The 19,823-nt window shown below is 40.0% G+C and overlaps 1 protein-coding gene across 1 annotated transcript; it reads right to left on the bottom strand.

The window, feature by feature from the left end:
• Positions 1 to 644: 644 nt before the first annotated feature.
• On the bottom strand, positions 645 to 17,891 carry C9H12orf66 (chromosome 9 C12orf66 homolog). Its single transcript, XM_027592227.2, has 3 exons — positions 17,355 to 17,891; positions 10,917 to 11,202; positions 645 to 1,890 (listed from the first exon to the last, which is right to left on the bottom strand). The coding sequence occupies exons 1-3, from the start codon at positions 17,587 to 17,589 to the stop codon at positions 1,074 to 1,076; spliced, it is 1,338 nt and encodes a 445-aa protein (XP_027448028.1). The 5' UTR covers positions 17,590 to 17,891; the 3' UTR covers positions 645 to 1,073.
• Positions 17,892 to 19,823: the final 1,932 nt, after the last annotated feature.

Here is a 19,823-nt window from a genome sequence, read left to right as displayed (position 1 = left end):
TTATTCTGAATCAATAACCTAGAAGTGATGTTCCCCACAGTCCATTAGGCCTTCACGGGTCCATCTACTTCCCCACGAACACCTACCGAAGGAAAGTGTTAAGGCAGCATGTGTTATGATGGATCACTGCTTCTAAGAATAATTTGGAGGAGGCAGTCCTGAAACCCAAGTTCAGATGTGCTTAAATTAAGTACTGATTTGATTACTCAACTATGAAGAGGTCTTTTGAATGCACAATTGATTTTTAGCAAGTACAATGTATTGAGACCAACATTTGGTATTATAAAAGTAGGCTAAGTCACATGAATGTCTAAAAGTGGCTGAAAAACAAAGACTACATGCTTTTTCAGCCCAAGAATAAGCAGGGAGTGGAGCCAAACGTGAACATACATCTCAGCAGAAAGGTGATAAACAGAAAGCCAAGTAGATAATATGCCAAAGAATGAAGAAACCCCACATTATGGCTCATACTAACTTTCAAAGAGTGAAAAATTCATACTTTAAAGGGGTAAACACAAATGCAGTTAGGTGTGTAGATCACCCCCAAAGAACCCATCCAAAATTATCAATTTGTTGATGAGATTCATAAAACTAATTTCATGTTAATTTGCTAATTTATGAGATAGAAAACATACAGTCCTTGATTCTGAAAAAGCCATTTAATATCTTATCCCATTTACTGGTCCTGGAAGGAGGGGAAAAGAGAAGGCATTTGGAATTGCATTAAAACAAAGTTTAGAACAATATAAAACAGGTGGAAAGAACAACCAAAGGCCAATAAATATTCAGTCTACATGAAACACAGGAAAATAGGAGAAAATACTGTAGGTACTCCGCTGTACCATGGAGAGACCCAGTGGCCATGATCACTTCCTAGATTACTCTTTGGATACTTAATTCAATTGGCCTTAATTGCTTATAAAGTGTGCGACACAATTATGGAGGATTTGTCTTTAATTTAGCTCTGAAAGAAGCATGAATGGATGGAAACTCTAATCACAGACCACAGCAGATCATTAGAGCAATTAGGAGCAAACTTTCCAGTCTTGTAAACCTTTCACACAAACCACCTGCTAGCCTTTGGAGCCAGGCTTCAGACTTGCAAAAACTTTGGGGTTCTTAAGGGCAAGTGAGAGCTCATTGAGGAAGGAAATAAAGTGGGAGTCTCTTTCAGATTTCTTTGATTCAAAAATGACAACAATGGTAAAGTGAGGTTCCGGGCGGGTTAGGAAGTAGGTGCTCTGAACTTTGTCATCATAGAAGTGGACCACCTTTTCCAAGCTGTTCAGTTCGGACATGCGGTCTGTCATGATCATGATGACATTGGGCCAGTGCATGACGGGCCTGTCACTGGGCAGAGACACCACGGCTGGATACTGGTCCACTCCCTTAGGGGCCTCTCTGTAGGAATGGGGATGGTGATAGCCGTGACCCTGAAAGCTCTCAGAACCTCGGTTGTCAAAGATTAAGGACACATTGGCAGCGTCATACTTCCTAATGAAGCTGGAAATCTTTCCAAAAAAGTCTGGGTTGGCTTTCGCAGTCAACGTTTTCATTTCTGAAGCAGTCGTTTGTCGGCTCAGTGCCTCATGAAAGTAAAAGCTAAACTTGGCAAGAAGCATGTTTTTGAGTTTCATCAGCCAGAGGAAAAGGTGTGGGGGCTGAACGGCCTTCTGAGACTGCCCTCCAAACAGATGTTTCTTGGTCTCCCGCTGCTTTTCAAAGATCTGGCCCCAAGTCTGCAGCTTGGTGTGAGCACTGTGCAAGTTCACCAGAGACGGGAGGAACTTCCACTCCGAGACCTGAGCCTGGGCCTTCAGGAGATGACTCAGGACGTCCACTTCCAGCTGGAAATTGCTTTCCAAAGGACTGAGGATGGGGTGGTGAAATCTAGAGGGGAAGGGGAATTAATAGAAATAAGTGGAAATGTTACTCCATGTGTGCATTTCCTACCTTCAAAACAACACACTGTGGCCAGACGAATAATATTACGTTTGGGGGCAGGGAAAGGAAAGACTGAAGGGCTCCATGTCGATTCATTTATACAGTTGTTCTGAGGCGTCTGGGTGGCTCAGTCAGTTAAGTGTCCAACTCTTCTTGATCGCAGGTCAGCTCTTGATCTCAGGGTCATGAGCTCAAGCCCCATAGTAGGCCCCATGCCCAGTGTGGAGTATTAATTAATAAATTATTTATTTATTTATTTAAAAAACAAAATAATACACTTAAAAATAAATAAAAAGTTGTTCTGACATAACTTCACCATCTCAGAATTATGTCAGCATCATATCCTTCTATGGAAATTGCCTGACATTTAAACAAAAAATGAGAGTAGCAGCTAACTTCCTTTCAAATACAAAGAAATTAAATTAGCTGTACTTTTTTCTGAGTCTATTTTACTTATTCTGGGAATTGTATAACTAACATAATCATCAAAACAAGGCATCTTTTTTTCAAGATGTGCTCCTAAAGAGGCAGAGGTAAAAAAAAAAAAAAAAAAAAAGTCACTAAAACATCTCTTAAATGTGTATGTGACACAAACTTATTTGACGTTCATAGTAACTCCACAAAGTATTATGGTAACTCCATAGTAACTCCATAAGGCAAGCTTTTATTCAATCCCAGTTCCCAAATTTTCTGCATGTTTAATCGCAGTTAAAAAACAAAATGGGAGTTAAATCACAAAAATCTAACATTTCAACATTTATATGTTTTAAATTGGATTACTACTCACTAAATTAACTCTATGACTCATGGATTGCTACCTGCTATTTGTAAAACATTTTTTCTAATTCGCTGGTAGCAGTAATATTGGGTAGCAGGAGGGGAGTGGATGTGGGAGTACCTCCCTTCCAGGGAGAGGGGGGAAAAGGCCAAGTGCAGAGACCCTGAGGCAAGCGAGAGCAAGTTCTTTCTGATGTTTCAAGTCTCCTCTTCAGAGTCATTTCCTTAGAGATGTCTTCTCTGTTCACCTTCAGACTAAGTCAGGTGACCCCAATCGTATCCTCTAGTTTCTTAATACCTGTCCTCCACTTGAGTAGCTTCATCACATAGTTTGTCAGACAAACTGGGACATACGGTCACCTTTGCTTTGAGCTCCTCCCTGAGGAAAAGTAAAAGCTGCCTATTCCCTTCGCTCCTTTATCTCTAGAACATATGGCACAAACTAGAGATTCAGGAGAGATTCAGGAAACATGGCAACCAACTATGTTAAGATTTGAACCCTACTTTCTGCCTCATCGATTCTGTTGTTTGTGATCGAAATGAAATTCTGTAACAATGGCTAAGGAGAGTCCTCCCTGTCTGGACCACTTAGAGCCTTCTTGCCTAGGCTGCTGCTGCTTGTGAGAAATGCCAGGGGAGTTTGAGTGTCTGCCTGGCCTGTGCACCCTCCTTCTCAAGGAGCCAACTCCAGGCCCTTATACTTTTCCCAAAGACCCGAAGCATCTGCAAGTGACCCTATTTTAAAGATGTGGGCAAAAATCTAGTATTTACTGATAGGCCCCAGGTACCACAGGATTTGACTTACAGGTCTGAATCCATGTAAATTACTTGTTTCACTGTCAACAAGACAGAATCTTCTCATATGGCTGTTTTGGCCCCCCTGAAGCGGAAAATGCTGGTTATTGATGAAAAAGTTAAGAAAAAAAATCATCACAAATATAGCTGGAGTTAAAAAATCCATTTAAATGTTAATTAGAGGGATTATTAAACATTAATTAGAGAGCCCATACTAGGTTAGATATTATAAGATAGAAACTCATTATCATGTGATAAGGATATAGTTACTCACATGACCACACATTATTTTTTTTCTATTACCAGCATTTTACCTTCAATATCTTTCAAGAGAGGGAAGCTAAAACATGGGTGGAGGGTCTCAGCCTAATAATACATTCAAAGAATCAGAAAGATAGGGGTGCCTGGATGGCTCAGTCAGTTAAGTGTCCACCTCTTGATTTCGGCTCAGGTCACGCTCTCAGGGTCGTGAGATGGAGCCTCACATCAGACTTGGTGCTTGGCAGGGAGTCTGCTTGAAGATTCTCTCCCTCTACACCTCCCCCTACTCGCTGTCTCTGGCACTCTCTGTCTCTCTAAAATAAATAAATCAATCTTTAAGAAAAAAGAATCAGAAAGATAAACTAGATTTCAAATCCTCTAGCTCATGCGCTTAGTTAATTAATTTAGACTCTTCAGACATTACATGCTTTGAAATAAACATTAAGAAAGTCTAATACACATGCACACACACAACTTCACTATAGCATGTTTCAAAATCTTTGAATTGTAAGAAATGCTCCTACCACCTTAGCTTTTAGGCTCTTTGGCACTTAATGACCACAAAGCATCACAAGATTCTATAATGATGGGTATCAAGAAAATTTGCTAAGGAACTTGGAACACAGTAAGACTTTCAATAACAGGAAAACGGTATAAGATTGAAGAAAATTCTACCACAAATAACAATACTGTTATTTTTCTGCTTCATTGGAAATCATCATTTATATCCAACATTCTCCTTGAAAGAACATGAATTCTCTGTACAAATCTTCAGAAAGAATTCTGAACAAGCTCTTCCATAAACATATACTAAAAGTGTTTAAATGTTCAACGTTTATTAGGATGAATGTGAATGTCGAAGCTATTTTTCATCCTTAAGAAGAGCTAAAAATTCATGTTAATGTTATTTTGCCAAGACTTTGCGATTAGCATTATGATGTATCATTTCCCCATTTCCATTCTGCTCTGTGCCTCATACCCATTTACAACTCACACTATAGGGGGATCTGTTAAATTGTTGTAATCCAAAAATACACACCTCAGCTATGGCAGCAAGCTTGAAAGAGTCTGAATACAGAATAAATGGACAACTATTTGCAGAGAACATCTGCTCTAAAAAAAGCCAAAAGAAAGAGAGGGGGGTGGAGAGAGAGAGAGAGAGCTCTCTCCTTCACAAATCCACACCAAGGAGTTCCTTCCAAAAGAAGTATCCAGGTCCCATTCATGTTAGAAGTCAGATTAAAACAATTAAAAACAAATCTGTAGCACAGTGTGAATGTTCAAAATGCCACAGAATTATACTCTTAAAAATGGTAAATTTTACGTTATGTATACTTTACCACAATAAAAAAAACTACTATCTCTTCTCATTTAAAATTTTTACTAGTTTTTAGGGGCACATGGATGGCTCAGTTGGTTAAGCGTCTGCCTTCAGCTCAGGTCATGATCCCAGGGTCCTGGGATCGAGCCCCACATCGGGCTCCCGGCTCAGCAGGAAGCCTGCTTCTCCCTCTCCCACTCCCACTGCTTGTGTTCCTGCTCTCGCTATCTCTCTCTCTGTCAAATAAATAAAATCTTTAAAAATAAATAAATAAATAAATTTTTTACTAGTTTTTAGATACAAATACATTGAAGTTATAAAGATGCATTAGCCAAAGGTTTGCCTTATAGAGACTTCCCAAGGTAGGAGGTACTTATAATGGATACAAGTTGGAAGTAAACACATCTCTTATGAGAGGTACAAAATAAGATTTTAGAAAAAGCAGTTTCTTTTGGTTGAAAGATTATGCAGGCCATAAGGGAGACAGAATTTGAATTGAGCCATGCAACTTCAAGAGCAGCTAAGATTCAGCCGTGTAAAGACGAGGGCTTAAATTTCTGGCCCCATTCTTTTTTTTTTTTTAAGATTTTATTTATTCATTTGAGACACAGAGATAGAGAGAGAGAGAGAGAGAGCATGAACAGGGGTAGAGGCAGAGGGAAAAGCAGGCTCTCCTCTGAGCCAGGAGCCCGATATGGGGCTTGATCCCAGGACCCTGGGATCCTAACCCGAGCCGAAGGCAGCCGCTTAACCAGCTGACCCACCCAGGCGCCCCTTAAGTTGAATAAATTTGAGAAATATGTACAGGAAAGATTTCCTGAGCCTCCTCTGAAACAGGTCATAAAACCCTCAAGTGAGACGTGCCTTTCCCCTTACTCTAAGGAAGGGAGCATCCCTATCTCCAAACACAAGGGACACAGAGAGGAATCTGAAAGAACAGGCCTTGCTGCTTCCCGGAGCTTTAGCTCAGACCCTTTTTCATCCTAGCACATTTTCCCACAACTCTTACATCTTTAAATGCACTCAGATGAATTTTGTTTTTTAATAGAATCTACCATAAAAACACAGATTTTACAGCTTCTTTGTGTCTTCTTTATATTATGAAGACTCCCCTGACATGTAAAACTTACATTAAATACACTGGTGTGTTTTTCTCTTGGTAATTTGTCTTTTGTTAAAGGGCCCCCCCCGTTGAGAATTTAGAAGGGTAGAAGGTATTTTTCCTCCCCTCCGAGTTCAAGGACATTCTAGGCAAAACAAATAATGAACCAAAGTAGGAAATAGCAAATACTTATGGGGAACACATTAGATTATGGATTGTTTTTTGGCTTCTGCTTAAAATCCTGAAATTTTTCTCTTTGAAGCTTCTTCCTTTTTACTAAGAGTTTGGGTACAATTTAAAGCATTTGATGGGCCTTAGATAAATTTGAAAAGATTGGCTGGGGCAAGATCACAGAAGGCCTTCAGCCCTCACTGTTAAGATTTAGACAAGCTGAATGCCTAGAGTAGACTGTGTCCCATAGAAATGGCACTATTGTTGGTTTTGCTTATGAAATTTTCAATGGGCGAAAATTCACCTTGTTGAACTATACACACACAACTAACTGTTAATTTCACTTATCATCACAAATCTTTTCTTGAAGGAAAAAGGGCACAAGGCCTAAATCAATCACAGTTCTGCCCTTGGTGAGAATCCTGTCATCAGAAGCATTCAGATCAAAAAACTGTGCTCCCTAAAATGCAAAGAGAAACTTCACTGTAACTCAATTTTTAAAAATGTTCTTTGGGGTGCCTGGCTGGCTCAGTCGGTGGAGAGTGTGACTCTTGGTCTCTGAGTTGTAAGTTTGAGCCTCACGTTGGGTGTAGAGATTACTTCAAAGTAAAATCTTTAAAAAAAAAACAAAACCAGAAAAGTTCTTTAAAATCTATCTGTAAAATCATGGTTAAAGGATATGTCACTTAATGGTATATTACTGCCACATGAGAGAAATTTTTTTTAAAGATTTATTTATTTATTTGAGAGAGAGAGAGAGCGCGCGCACGCATGTGCCCCCACACAGTGGGGAGGGGCAGAGGGTGAGGGAGAGTATTAGCCGACTCATGCTGAGCGCAGAGCCTGATGTGGGCAGGGTAAATCTTAGAACCCGGATGTGAGATCACAACCTGAGCTGAAACCAAGAGCCCTACGTTTAACTGACTGCGCCACCCTGGTGCCCCCAACAGAGGGATTTTTAAAAGCTGTCCGGAACAAATAAATACTTGCTCTGTTCTTTAAAAGAATTACTTCTTAAAATTATACTCTTGACTTAGGAGAGTAAATATTTTGCATTTATAACCAGCTTTAACTATGAAATAGAAAAATTAACCAGAATCTTCTTTTATGCCCACTGTACAAAAGAGTAAGTAAATTCAAAATGAAATCTGCAGAATCAAAAAATGTTCCATTGATGCTTCCTTGGGGAAAAAAAACAAAACAAAATTCAAGTTCTACCTCTCCCCAAAGGTATTCAAGGAATAGTAGACATCCTGATCCTGTATGAGCTAAATTCATATTCTTCCTTCTAAGGGCACACAATAAAAACTTGTATGATTAATGTTAATTATTCAATTTGAAATGCAGCATCACAATGACTGTGGTTTGTAAGCAATAATTTACATTTGCTTAATAATGTAATAAGTTTGCCAAAAGAGGAAACCTTTAATACTCTTCTACTCTGAACACAACTGGCTTCCAAAGGAAACAAACAAAACATGCTTCCCATGAAAGCAGACTGGGCCTTGCAATAACTCACATAGACTCTGCATCTCCCATCAGGGCCACAGGTTTAGACTCCACGTTATACATCACGCTTGTTAATTTTTTAATACAAAAGCATTTCATCATTTGAAAGATGAAAGATTCACACATTATTTTAGAAGCGTTATGACATGGATCAGATATACTGGGGCAAAGAAATATTTCCTGAAAGATCAGCTGGGTCCTTTGGGAAAAGGATTAACTCTTTCAATACAATACAAAATATGAATTACTTCTCTAAACACTGGAACCAAGAAAGAAGTATGTTTGATATAGCACAGATGCCAAATCAAAAGGAAGAAGAAGAAGAAGAGGAGGAGGAGGAAGGTCTATAGAAAAAAGGATATTATCCTGGCAAAAGGCAAGGTATCTTAATTTATACCTAAAATAATTCCACTTCCCCCCCAAAATCAACATATTATACAGAATTTCAACTTTTCAGAATTTTTTAACTAAGGAATTTATGTTCAAATTAACCCAAAGTTTCTAATTAATTTTTAGGGTTGGCGATATCTATAATCAGTAATTCCCTATTAATTAGATAAAGGCAGCATGGGTGGAAAATAGAGACAGATGAAAACACCCTGACCTGGGGTGATACTGCGCCCCTGGCTCCATCAGATTCCATCAGTGTCCACTCAGTACCTGGTAGAGCCAAGTACCCTAAAAGCTTCAAGAATGAAAGCTGGGCTTTTGCAGGAAATGAAAGAAATCCTCAAAGGTCTGGGAAGTGGGATGTTTCAAAGAAGGTGCAAAAAGGATAGATCACAAATCTAATCAAATAAAAATGATTAAATAATCATCATTCCTACGAGACACACACAAGCACATGCATTCACACACTGTTTAAGGTTCAATACCTAGTCCATCCCAGTGTTGGCACCTTTCTCTTATTTATCCAAACAATTTTTTCACGGAGACTATTTTCAATATCACAGGGAACTTTGAAAACATACAGGTTTCTGGGCACCCAATCGAGATTCACTAAATCTTACCCTCTCGGGGAAGAAGGGCAAGGCAGGGGCAGGGGGCAAGTATGGTTCTTTCTTTTAAGCTTCCCAAATGGTTCAGCAAACCACTTTCACGTTAGCATTTGGGAATCACCACATGAGATCGCTTCCCTTTGAGAGTCATATCTCCAACTGTATTTTTGCTTTTGGATTTCAAAAAATTATTTTATTTAAAAAAATGAGGAAGAAATAAGAGTTCCAAACAGAAAATTTGTTAACACGTAAAATATGTTTTAAAAAAAGAAAATGTGTACGTATAGACTCTCTCTCAAGAATGGTAGGAAGAACTTGCTAACAACATTCACTACCTCTTAGGAAAGGAATTAAGTAGATAAAGAACAGGGGCACTTTTTACCATGTATTCTTTCATACTTTATAAAAATTTTGAGCCATAATGTATTATCTACTAAAATAGATAAAAATTTAGAATATATCATAAAAATAGAAAACACATGACAATAAAAAATAATATAGAGGACATTTTGGAGACAATTGGGGAAATCTGAATACGGACTACTTACTGCTGATGGTAGAAAAAAATCAGTGCTAAATTTCCCGAGTGAGAAAACTATGCTACAGTTTTGTATAGTTCTTAGAAGATACAATCTGAGTATTTGGGGGTAGAGTGTCATGATGTTTGCATCTGACGTCCAAACCATACAGGGAGGGGGAGATAAAATTATATACAGAGAGAGATAAAGCAAACATGACAACATTTTAATAATATGAGTCCAGGGGAAGGATGTTTGTGTGTTCACTGCACAGCTTTATTTCTTTTTTTTAATAATAGCTTTACTACTTAAATCATATACATAAAGTATACTCTTTTAAGGTATAGGATGCAATGGTTTTAGTATAGTCAGAGTTGTGCAACCATCACTACTATCTAATTTTAGAACAGTCTCATGACCCCCCAAAAAGGAACCCCGTTGTGCAACCATCACTACTATCTAATTTTAGAACAGTCTCATGACCCCCCAAAAAGGAACCCCGTTGTGCAACCATCACTACTATCTAATTTTAGAACAGTCTCATGACCCCCCAAAAAGGAACACTCCCCATTCTCACCTTCCCCCCTAGACCCTGACAATCATTTTCTGTGTCTGTAATTTGTAATCTATGTTCTGTGTTTATGACTTTGCCTATTCTGGACATTTCCTATAACTGGAATGATAACTATATGTGATCTTTTGTGACTGGTTTCTTTCACATAGCGTAATTATTCAAGGTTCATGCGTGTTGTAGCATGTATCAATACTTCATTCCTTTCTACAGCTGAATAATAACACACAATGCTTCTCAAATTCCTTTCATATTGTTTTTTGGCTCAGGAAGTGAGCAATACATTATAGCCAGGCTCATTTTTTTTCCAAGTAAAAGGAGCAATTTCTTTCAAATACAAGTTTTCCAGCTGATCAACATCTTTTTTTAAAAAAAATTAAATTGGCTACAAATAGCCTTTTGACTATTAAAAAAATTTAAGTATGCCCTCCTCAAAAGCACAGATGCCTGTCTCCACTAAGAAAGTTTAAAACAAAACCAAAACTACGCCACAGGCACCGAAAGCGATTATGAAGAAGTTTCCAACACATAAGTAATGGTTACATCTGAGGACTAAGTAGATAACTCGCCAAGGTGATTATTTTGAAAGGGACACTTATTTGAATAATGGTTTGTAAAAATATATATATATATTTTACATACAATTCTCCCCTTGTGTGAACTCTTTTATAAGCAGCAAAATCAGTTATAATATATCTTTTAAGGATTACTTCATTCTTGGTCTTTGGCTATTGCTTGGAGAAGTATCCACCCAGCATGGTGTTAATGAAGCCCAAAGAAGGTACCTCATGTATACCTGTTGCTTAATTAGTATGTACAAAATGTAAAGTGATGATTTCTCCCCTTCGCAGGCATTTCATCCTAGATTTTCTTCATAAGCGTGCTGGGACGGAGCACGTGTGCGTGGGAGTGAGAGGCTGTCCCTCCCGCCCTCCTCACCTACACTCACCTGGAGCTGTATTTCTTGAGGATGGTGTCCAAAAGGCCAACGAGCTCCTCAGCATTGATGAACTTCTGCGGGCTGAGGGCGTACATCTTCTCGTAGAAGTCTGCGATCTCCATGCGGGCCTGAACAAAGAAGCAGAGCTGCTCTGACAGGTGGGAAAGCAGTTCCTCCACGTGCGGGGCGGTCCCGCCCAGGGCTCCGCGGCCAGTCACCACCTTCTTCAGCTCGTTGTGCAGGGACGTATAGATGGTTCGGATGGAATCCTTCCTGCTGAAGAAGGACTGGCCCCCTTGGGAGGCAAATGACATTAGCACATGACAAGTAAGGGAGAGAAACCAGAAAGACAAAACACCTCCCAGACTCCAAAAGGAAAGGAGTGGAGCCCTCTGAGCTCAGGGCGTTATCATCATCTACCATATTCTCTGACTCCTACGATTGGAATTTAAATATTTTGTGATTCATAATTTCACTGAGGAATAAGAAATGAATGCCTGGTGCAACTCATTAGTGTAGCAACAGACCTCTGTATGATTTCCTTAGCCAGGCATCGATTCTCCCCTACCCCATGTCAATGAGGATTCACATTTATTTCAGAGGATAATTGACCTAGATAGTGATATCAGCCTGGATCTAAATAGCCCTTCTTCCCCATACATATATTTAAAACAAAAGAGAATACCCGATTGGAAAACACTGTTGTTATTCCTGATAAATCAGAAAATTTTATTTCCGCATTAGCGTTGCATTTTCCTTTGAATCTTATCTTTTAAGACATACCAGAAAATGGAAAATACACATACATGTATCTCCCTTACACAAGAACACAGACTACTGGGATTCCAGGGGAAAAAAGGAAATCTGTAGTACTTTTTTTTTTTTTTAAGCTCTACGCCCAACATGGGGTTTGAACTCACGACCCTGAGATCAAGAGTTGCACGCTCCTCCAAATGAGCCAGCCAGGCACCCAGAAATCCTCAGTACTCTTGACAAGGTTGACACTATAGGTTATAACAAAATAAGCACCGTGTTGTGAATGATTAAGAGCAGGAAGCAATTATAAATAACTGTTGCTGTAACACTCGGGTTCCAAAGGAAATCAGCAAAAAAAAAAAAAAAGACAGGGGTGCCTGGCTGGTTCAGTTGATAGAGCATGTGACTCTTGATCTCAGGTTCATGAGTTCAAAACCGTGTTGGGGAGGGACCCTACTGAAAAAAAAAAAAAAAAAGACCAAATACATCCCTTTCAACAGTTAAAAAGGATCAAGTGGCATAGACATCATTTCCTTACTCTGTATTAATACATGATCAACTCTATTTCTAATAATTATAGAGCCAGCTTCGTAGATGTTTTCTTAAGCAATTCTGCACCCCACTAAATAAAGGGTCACAGGCAAGACGTTAGGAGAATGAGAAGAAACAGGGCAGGTTTAAAACAGTAATTCTTAGAAATATATAAAAACCTCAGAGGTGGATGACAGTTTAAATTTTCTATTGATATACACAGAATGCTTTCATGAATAAACTAATTACTATTCTAAACACATCAATTGGGAGTGAAAATTATTTATCAAGGCATTTGTAAAATATCCTTTTAACAAATGAAACATTTCACAATGTTCTTTTTAGTTCATGGCCCAGTTTATATTTTAAGAAATAAATCTTAGATCCTTTCCTACTACCGTGACCACCTTGTCCCAGTCTACCCAGGACTTTCTGGGTTTTGGCACTGAAAGCCTGGCTTCTTGGAAAACCAGACATAGTCCCACATCCTGGGAACCCCCCCTGGCCCTGGGCAAACCTAGAAAATTGGTCACCCTACTTACTACTTACTACACAAACTATCATTACTTAAAAGTGTGTTCTTCAATATAATGGCTAAACAAAGTAACTAGCATTCAAATAATCTCTCCTACTAATAGCAGCAAAAACCATTTGGTGCAGTTGGATTGACCCCAGCATTCACAACCCACCCAGGACTGTACCCTGAAGGGTTTGCCCTCCCTTCCCTGCCTATCTTCAGTCTAACCTTGGAGATTTTGTGAAGTAACAGTATGGAATAAATAGACCTCTGTGCCCAAGTTTAAGGAAAAAAATCTCTTAGGTTAGGTAGGTAACAAGACTACCATGCAAAATCTATGGGGTGCCTAGCTGGCTCAGTCAGTGGAGGGTGCGACTCTTGATCTCGGGGTTGTGAGTTCAAGCCCCACACACTGGGTGTACTTATTACTTAAAAATAAAATCCTAAAAAAAAACCAAACACAAAACCTAAAAGCTCTGGAAGTCTGACCAACTTAGTTCCAAATTCCAGCTTCTGAATTTACAAGCTGTGTGATGTGCCAATGACATAGCCACTTTAAGCCTGAGTTGTTGTTTTTAACATGAAACTAGTAATAGAGCTCAGAAGACAAAATAAAATACCATTTGGTATGTAATGTGCCTGGAGCAAAGTGCGTATTCCACAACACTAATCCCTCCCTTTCTCTTCCATTTATAACTGATGTAAGAAAATTCTAAATACTACCTAATTGGGCTTCTAAAACCCTATGATAAATTGGGAGCTTCGTGTACTATAAAAAAAGAATAACTATCTATTTGACAGATAGCTAGGTGACCTCAACTGTGTACTCACCGCTGCTGTTAACAGGGTGGCCTTGGTGACAATTTTAAATCTGGGTGAAAAAGGAAACCTTTCTTCATCAGATTACTCTTATCTAAGGGAGTGGAAACACCACATAAATACAAAGAATACCCTGAAAAGCTTATCAATAAACATCAATCACTAGTGTGTTTAGTGACACTAACATACTAGTCAAGTGCCACTAGAAAGAAGGGAGAGACCACTAATGCATTTCTTTTAACAGGTCTCTTTTCTCAAAGCTCTCAGGAGCACAATCCTACTTGTTGACTACCCTGGTTAGGAATATCCAATGGGGACTGGCCTTCCTTCTTACTGGGAAACGAAGAAGCAGAGACACCAGACATCTTCCTCTTTACAAGTTTTTGGATTTACAAAATATGATTATTTTGAATTATTTCCAGAAGGTTCTATGTATTGAATCCTCATTATTTCTCAAGATTTCAACAGTCCATCTCACATGATAAAATTTCAAGTAATAAGTATGTCTGAGTATTTTATCCCACAACTTCTTGTTAATGATAATTTATAAATATTGGTTCTCAAGTCATTTTCTACCATGCTAAATTCTAGCAACCAGAGGTTGAGGAAACTCTCCAGTAATGAAACAAAAGGGAAAAAGTATGACCTAAAATCCTCCAAAGGCATTGAGATGGCATGTTTTTATCACTGGTCCTTACCCAAACAGGTATATTCTCCCCTCAGAGGAAAGAGAAAGCTCCAAGGTAAGGGGTCCACCCAAAGTTTTTCAGAACTGAGCCAATACAGGAACAGAAGTCTCCCTGTGAGGTCTGTCCTTTGCCTAAAGTGTTTGCCCACACATGCATCTGTAATCAGGATTCACTGCCAAGGTCTCTGATAAACACCAGTCACAAGAGTGAGGTCAAAAAGACTCACTTTTTTGGACCATGTTTTAAATGTTTAAAAATACACATAAAACTTTTTGTTTTGCTTTAAAAAAAAATACATTCTAATTAGCAAAGTATTTGAAGAACATGGGAGTGTCTTAAGTGGCAACACAAAAATTTTTCCACAAGGTTTTAAGAAAAAAAATCACAAAGTCATAAGCATGTTGATAACACAAACATTCCAGTATCAAAAAACCGTAGGATGCAAAGTTAAAATTTAAAATCTGGGGGCGCCTGGGGGGTTCAGTCGTTGAGCGTCTGCCTTTGGCTCGGGTCAGGGTCCCAGAGTCCTGGGATCGAGTCCTGCATCGGGCTCCCTGCTCCGTGGGAAGCCTGCTTCTCCCTCTCCCTCTGGCCCTTCCCCTGCTTTGTGTTCCCTCTCTCACTGTGTCTCTCTGTGTCAAATAAATAAATAAAAATCTTTAAAAAAAATTTTAATCTGGAAACTACGGGGTGCCTGGGTGGTTCAGATGGTTGGGCGTCTGCCTTCAGCTCAGGTCATGATCCCTGGGTCCTGGGATCAAGCCCCACATCTGGCTCCTGGGTTGGCGGGGAGCCTGCTTCTCCCTCTCCCTCTGCCTCTCCCCCTGCTCATGCTCTCTCTCTCTGTGTCTTGAATGATAAATAAAATCTTTAAAAAAAATAAAAAATAAAATAAAATCTGGAACCTACATTTACTATACATGTGAATAAGTTAATGAGACATTAAAGTTAAACATGCCAATTCTCAGAACATTCACTCCGAAGTCACAGATCACCTGGGAGCCTGAACCATGCCTGGGTATGTTTCATACTGTAAACTGCTCCTGGATCAATTTCAAGGTGCAGGCTTCAGGCTCATCCATGCAAGCTGGGGGTCCATGCAGAACTAATCACTTTACATAATAAGGGCCATTGCACAGAACCCAAGGCAGAGACAGTGATGATCTCACACGTGCTCTTACACACAGGGCAGCCAGTTGTTTACCTAAAACCACACACATACAACTTAAACTGGAGTAGCAGATTTTTAAACTGGCGTCCAGCAGGCTTTAGGAAATCCAACTGAACCGTCTCCAATTAAATGCAAAATTGTATAACACATATATTTTCCATATAAGTCCATAGGTTTCATCAAATTCTCATAGATGAGCTTAAAGAAATTAAGAATCATGGCACTGGGATCAATCACCATTCTTCATGAGGTGGGGGAATCTAGAAACAACTAAAACTGCCAGAAAATTACCCACCTTCATTTCATAGCCAGAATCCTCCCCATTTCCAAATACAGCTGGCCCCTGAATAATGCCAGGGGTGGTGGAGGGGGTGTTGGGGAGCTGACCTCCCCCAACACAGTCAAAAATCCCAGTATAACTTTTGACTCCCCCAAGACTTAATCACTAATAGCCTATTGTCGACTGGAGGCCTTACTGATAACATAAACAGTAGATTAACATGTATGCTATATGTTATGTGTATTATATATTGTATTCTTATAGTAAAGTAAGCTAGAGAAAAGAAAATGTTAAGATAATCATGAAAGATGAGAAAGTACATTTACTGTACTGTACTGTATTTATCAAAAAAATCCATCTATTAGTGGGCCCATGCAGTTCAAACCCCTATTGTTCAAGGGTCACCTGTATGTACAAAGTATTTTTAAATTATAATACATACACCAATTGTTTTTATAAATCATCTGGATAAAAACACAATCTGACAGTTCAAAGCCAGGTATTCTGGTTTGAGACCTCTCACCTACCCATACAAATGCACATAGACAATTTGCTAATCTATAGAAAGGGAAGTAATAACACTGCCACAGCACTTGCAAATTTGTGAGAAGTGCCACTGTAAAAAAGGGTGGAAAAAATACACAAGGTGATTCTATCTGAGCAATTTTGCCAGTAAGTCAACGTACTAAACAACAAGTTATTATTTGAACAGCTAAGGCAAAAGTTAAGATCTCGGAAAGCCCTGCCCTTTGGGCGTTTACTGAAGGCAGTATGTATATGGCCACCTTCAGGCAACATAAAGAAACTGGGGGCTAAAAATCAAAATGGAATCTGCACTCAATTTTACCTTTCTATTCTTTATTGCATATGTGTTCTTCATACCAGACCCTGTGCTTCTGATAATTAAAGGGTCTAAAAATAGGCTAAAATACTAACTTTGAAAGCTCTGGGATTCATATTGATTGTTGGTAATTATAAGTAGTAATACTTTATATGCATAGCCCTTGGCTTTCACATATTTTATTTCCTTCTGATCTACTCATATTAATTGTTTCTACTAGTGAAAATCTGTTGAATCAGCTCTTGCATCTTATTTTCAGGGGCAAGATTTACGATGGAATGATAAGTGTTTACCATTTTCCCCTTAAGTCCCCTCTTGCTAGTGTTAGGCATATTTCTTGCCTTTCCTGTCCAGTATTCATTTATTTCCTCATCCATTAAATATTTATTGACGGCCTAAGAAGGGGTAGGGCTCCATCTGTAACTCGCAGGGGCCTTAACTTCAAAAGCCAGACAAAAGTGTTCATTAATTCTAACTAGGTTGTATTGCCAAGTTTTGCTCCTCTGGCCACAGTGTCATTTGTCAGAAAAGCGAAGACATACAGTTTGCTTAACTTTTCATTTATGGCACCAATCCATGCACTGAGCAAAATGGATACACCCATCGGTTTGAGACACAGCCCTAAAAAGAGCATCCACCCCGGCGGCCAATCTATCAGCAGCAGAGGCCGGTGGGCGGGGTTTGTGGAAGCCGAGGGGAGGAAGGGAACGGTGGGAGGAGATCTGGGAGAGCCAAGTTGAGCCTGAAGCTAGGAGTGAGACAGGGAACCCAAGCCACTGCCGATCGGGGAATACACCCCCTTTCCTTCCTCCTCAAAGGGCACGGGGGGCGGGGCGGAGGTACCTAGTTTTTGCCCCAGGTAGGTGAGGCTGTGATAGACCTTCTCGGCCGCGGCCAGGTGGGCCAAGGCCGCCAGCAGCGACAGCCAGCTGCCCCCCGCGCTCTTGTTGGCCTCTCGTTCCTTGTCCACATTGTCCTTGGCCTTGTCGTAAGAGAAGATACCCAGGTGAGAGAAGAACGTCTCCAGCACCGCCTGTTCCACCGGGACCGGGGCGGCCAGCGGGATAGACTCCCCCATGCGAGCTGCGACCCAGCTCCACCCACGTGGCTCTCCTCTCCCTCGCACTTCCGGGTTCTCAGGGAACGTGCGCACCAGCGTGCGCGCGCGTGACCGCCGCAAGCGACGGGCTCGTGAGCGCGCTGCTGCCTGGACTGCGCCTGGGCCTTAGAGGACACCGGTAAGGGCCAAGGAAGGAGGGAAGTGGCCCTTCTTCAGCTCCTGAACAGCTTCGGCTTTTCCGTTCCCGCAGCGCTGACTATTTGGACCTTTGGGGCAGAACGCAAGACGGTCAACTCGCTCCTCCGCGGACCTGACTGCGTTCTGAGGTGAGCTGAGAGGCCCCGCCCTGGGAGATGCGTCAGTGCTGGTGACGTCACGCTCACATGACGTCAGTAGTTCTTGCTCTGACATCTAGCCAGGGCTGGCCTATGCTTGCCTTGGGCCTGCCTTGGGCCTGCCGGGCGCTGAGCGGTGAGGCTAGTGGCTGGAACTGTGCTCTCTTACAAGGAGTCAGCTCTCATAGCTTTTAAACTACCGCCAAGTGAGTGGATTATAGTACCTGCTACTGGTAAAGGTTTATATCTTATCCGCGTGTCTGATTTTCACCCAATCACGCACTTAGCATTTATTCGCACCTGTGTCCTGTGCGAGGCATCTCAGATTCGCGCTAAGGAAACAGCTTCCAAGCAGAGCTCTTCAGCTTGCCGATACTACGCAAACTACTTTAGGCTTCCTTAAAAAGTTCTCCGAAGAAGGATAAATTAATGTAACTCCTGTTAAAGGTTCTGAATTGATGCACTCTGTCATTAAAATTAATTAAATTCGTTTGACATTTAAGAAGCACCACCATAAACCCAGCTCATAGGTATGCCCACTACGAAACTTTGCCCACTACTTGCTCAGTTTTTTTTCCTTTCTCCTTCCTTGTGCATGAGTATTTTACTCTAGTCATACTATTTAATCACGTATATTCACGTTTCTTTGCCCTAAGTGGCGAACTCCCTAAGGCAGAATCTAGGGTTCACTCACCTTTATAATCTTTTCATAATGGATAGCAGCACAACGATACTTGTTGAAATGAGGGAACTGTTTTCATTTTTTTGTCAAACCAGACCTGTTTGGCCATCACTACCTTTTAATGCAAATCCTATAATCTAATTTCAATGAATATATAATACACCTGTTCCCTGCTCTCAAGAGTATAGTTGGATAAAATCAACCCTGTTAACTGTGATACAAAGGAGAATTTTATATGTTATGAAGGTGAAAAAGGAGGCAGCATTCATATCTTTTTGGAAGAATCAGGGAGGCTTCCAGGAGGAGAATGTGATGGTTTTTAATGAATGAGTAGAAGTTAGTAATCAAAAAAAAGGTAGTACAGGGGCACCTGGATGGCTAAGTCTTGGTTAAGCCATTCTTGATTTCGGCTCAGGTCATGATCTCAGGGTTGTGAGAAAAAGCCCCACAGCGGGCTCTGCGCTCAGCCAGGTGTTTGCTGGAGATTCTCTCTCCCTCTGCTCCCTCCCCGCTCTCTCATAAATAAATAAATCTAAAAAAAAAAAAAGCGTAGTACTAACATTAAACCAACAGACAATGAAAAAGGGTTATAAAGCTCATAAACATACCCAAGTAATAAGAATTACTAAGATAATAAAGGTGGCATCATAAATCAATGGGGAAAGAAAACCTTAATAGTGAAGGAGACATGATTATGGGGAAAAAAAACTCCTATGTCCTGCCACAAAAAATAACTACATGGTTAAAAAACAAAACCTTAAACAAACTAGAAAACAAATGCAAGTGAAAATTTAATTGATCTAGGGATAGGAAAGAGCCTTTTAATTATAAAAGAGTTGGAAGAAATTACAAAGAGATTGACTTGACTATGAAAATGTCAAAAAAAACCCCACAATGCCAACATTGTAACGTATGTCAGACAGAACTTTAATGTGCTTAACATTTTAAGATCTAGTAATCATAGAAATGCAGATTAAACTTCTATTTTTCACCTATCAGGTTTTTTTTGAATATTTTAAGTGCTGGTAGGTAAACATCTGCAGTGAGTTTGTTCTTAAACATTGCAGATGGAGTGTAACTTGGTATGACCTTTCTGGAAAACATTTGGCAATATACGTTAAGGTTAAATGAGAGTATATATGTACAGTGTCTAGAACACTAAGACAAGTACATGTTTAGTAAGTATTAGTAGTGTCTATCATTTTTACTATTGTTTTTATTATCAATAGCATTAT

Source organism: Zalophus californianus, chromosome 9 (genome assembly GCF_009762305.2).
Source record: "Zalophus californianus isolate mZalCal1 chromosome 9, mZalCal1.pri.v2, whole genome shotgun sequence".
NCBI classification, from domain to species: domain Eukaryota; kingdom Metazoa; phylum Chordata; class Mammalia; order Carnivora; family Otariidae; genus Zalophus; species Zalophus californianus.
The sequence above is the reverse complement of the archived record's forward strand: the minus strand, read 5'-3'. Positions and strand labels throughout refer to the sequence as shown.

Excerpts from the sequence above, each read along its gene's own strand:
- C9H12orf66 (XM_027592227.2), bottom strand. The coding sequence starts at position 17,589 with ATGGGGGAGTCTATCCCGCTGGCCGCCCCGGTCCCGGTGGAACAGGCG. Across the intron at positions 11,203-17,354 it reads CTACCTGGGGCAAAAACTAG|GGGGCCAGTCCTTCTTCAGC; the intron begins GTACCTCCGCCC and ends TTGCCTCCCAAG. Across the intron at positions 1,891-10,916 it reads CTCAAGAAATACAGCTCCAG|ATTTCACCACCCCATCCTCA; the intron begins GTGAGTGTAGGT and ends CTTCCCCTCTAG.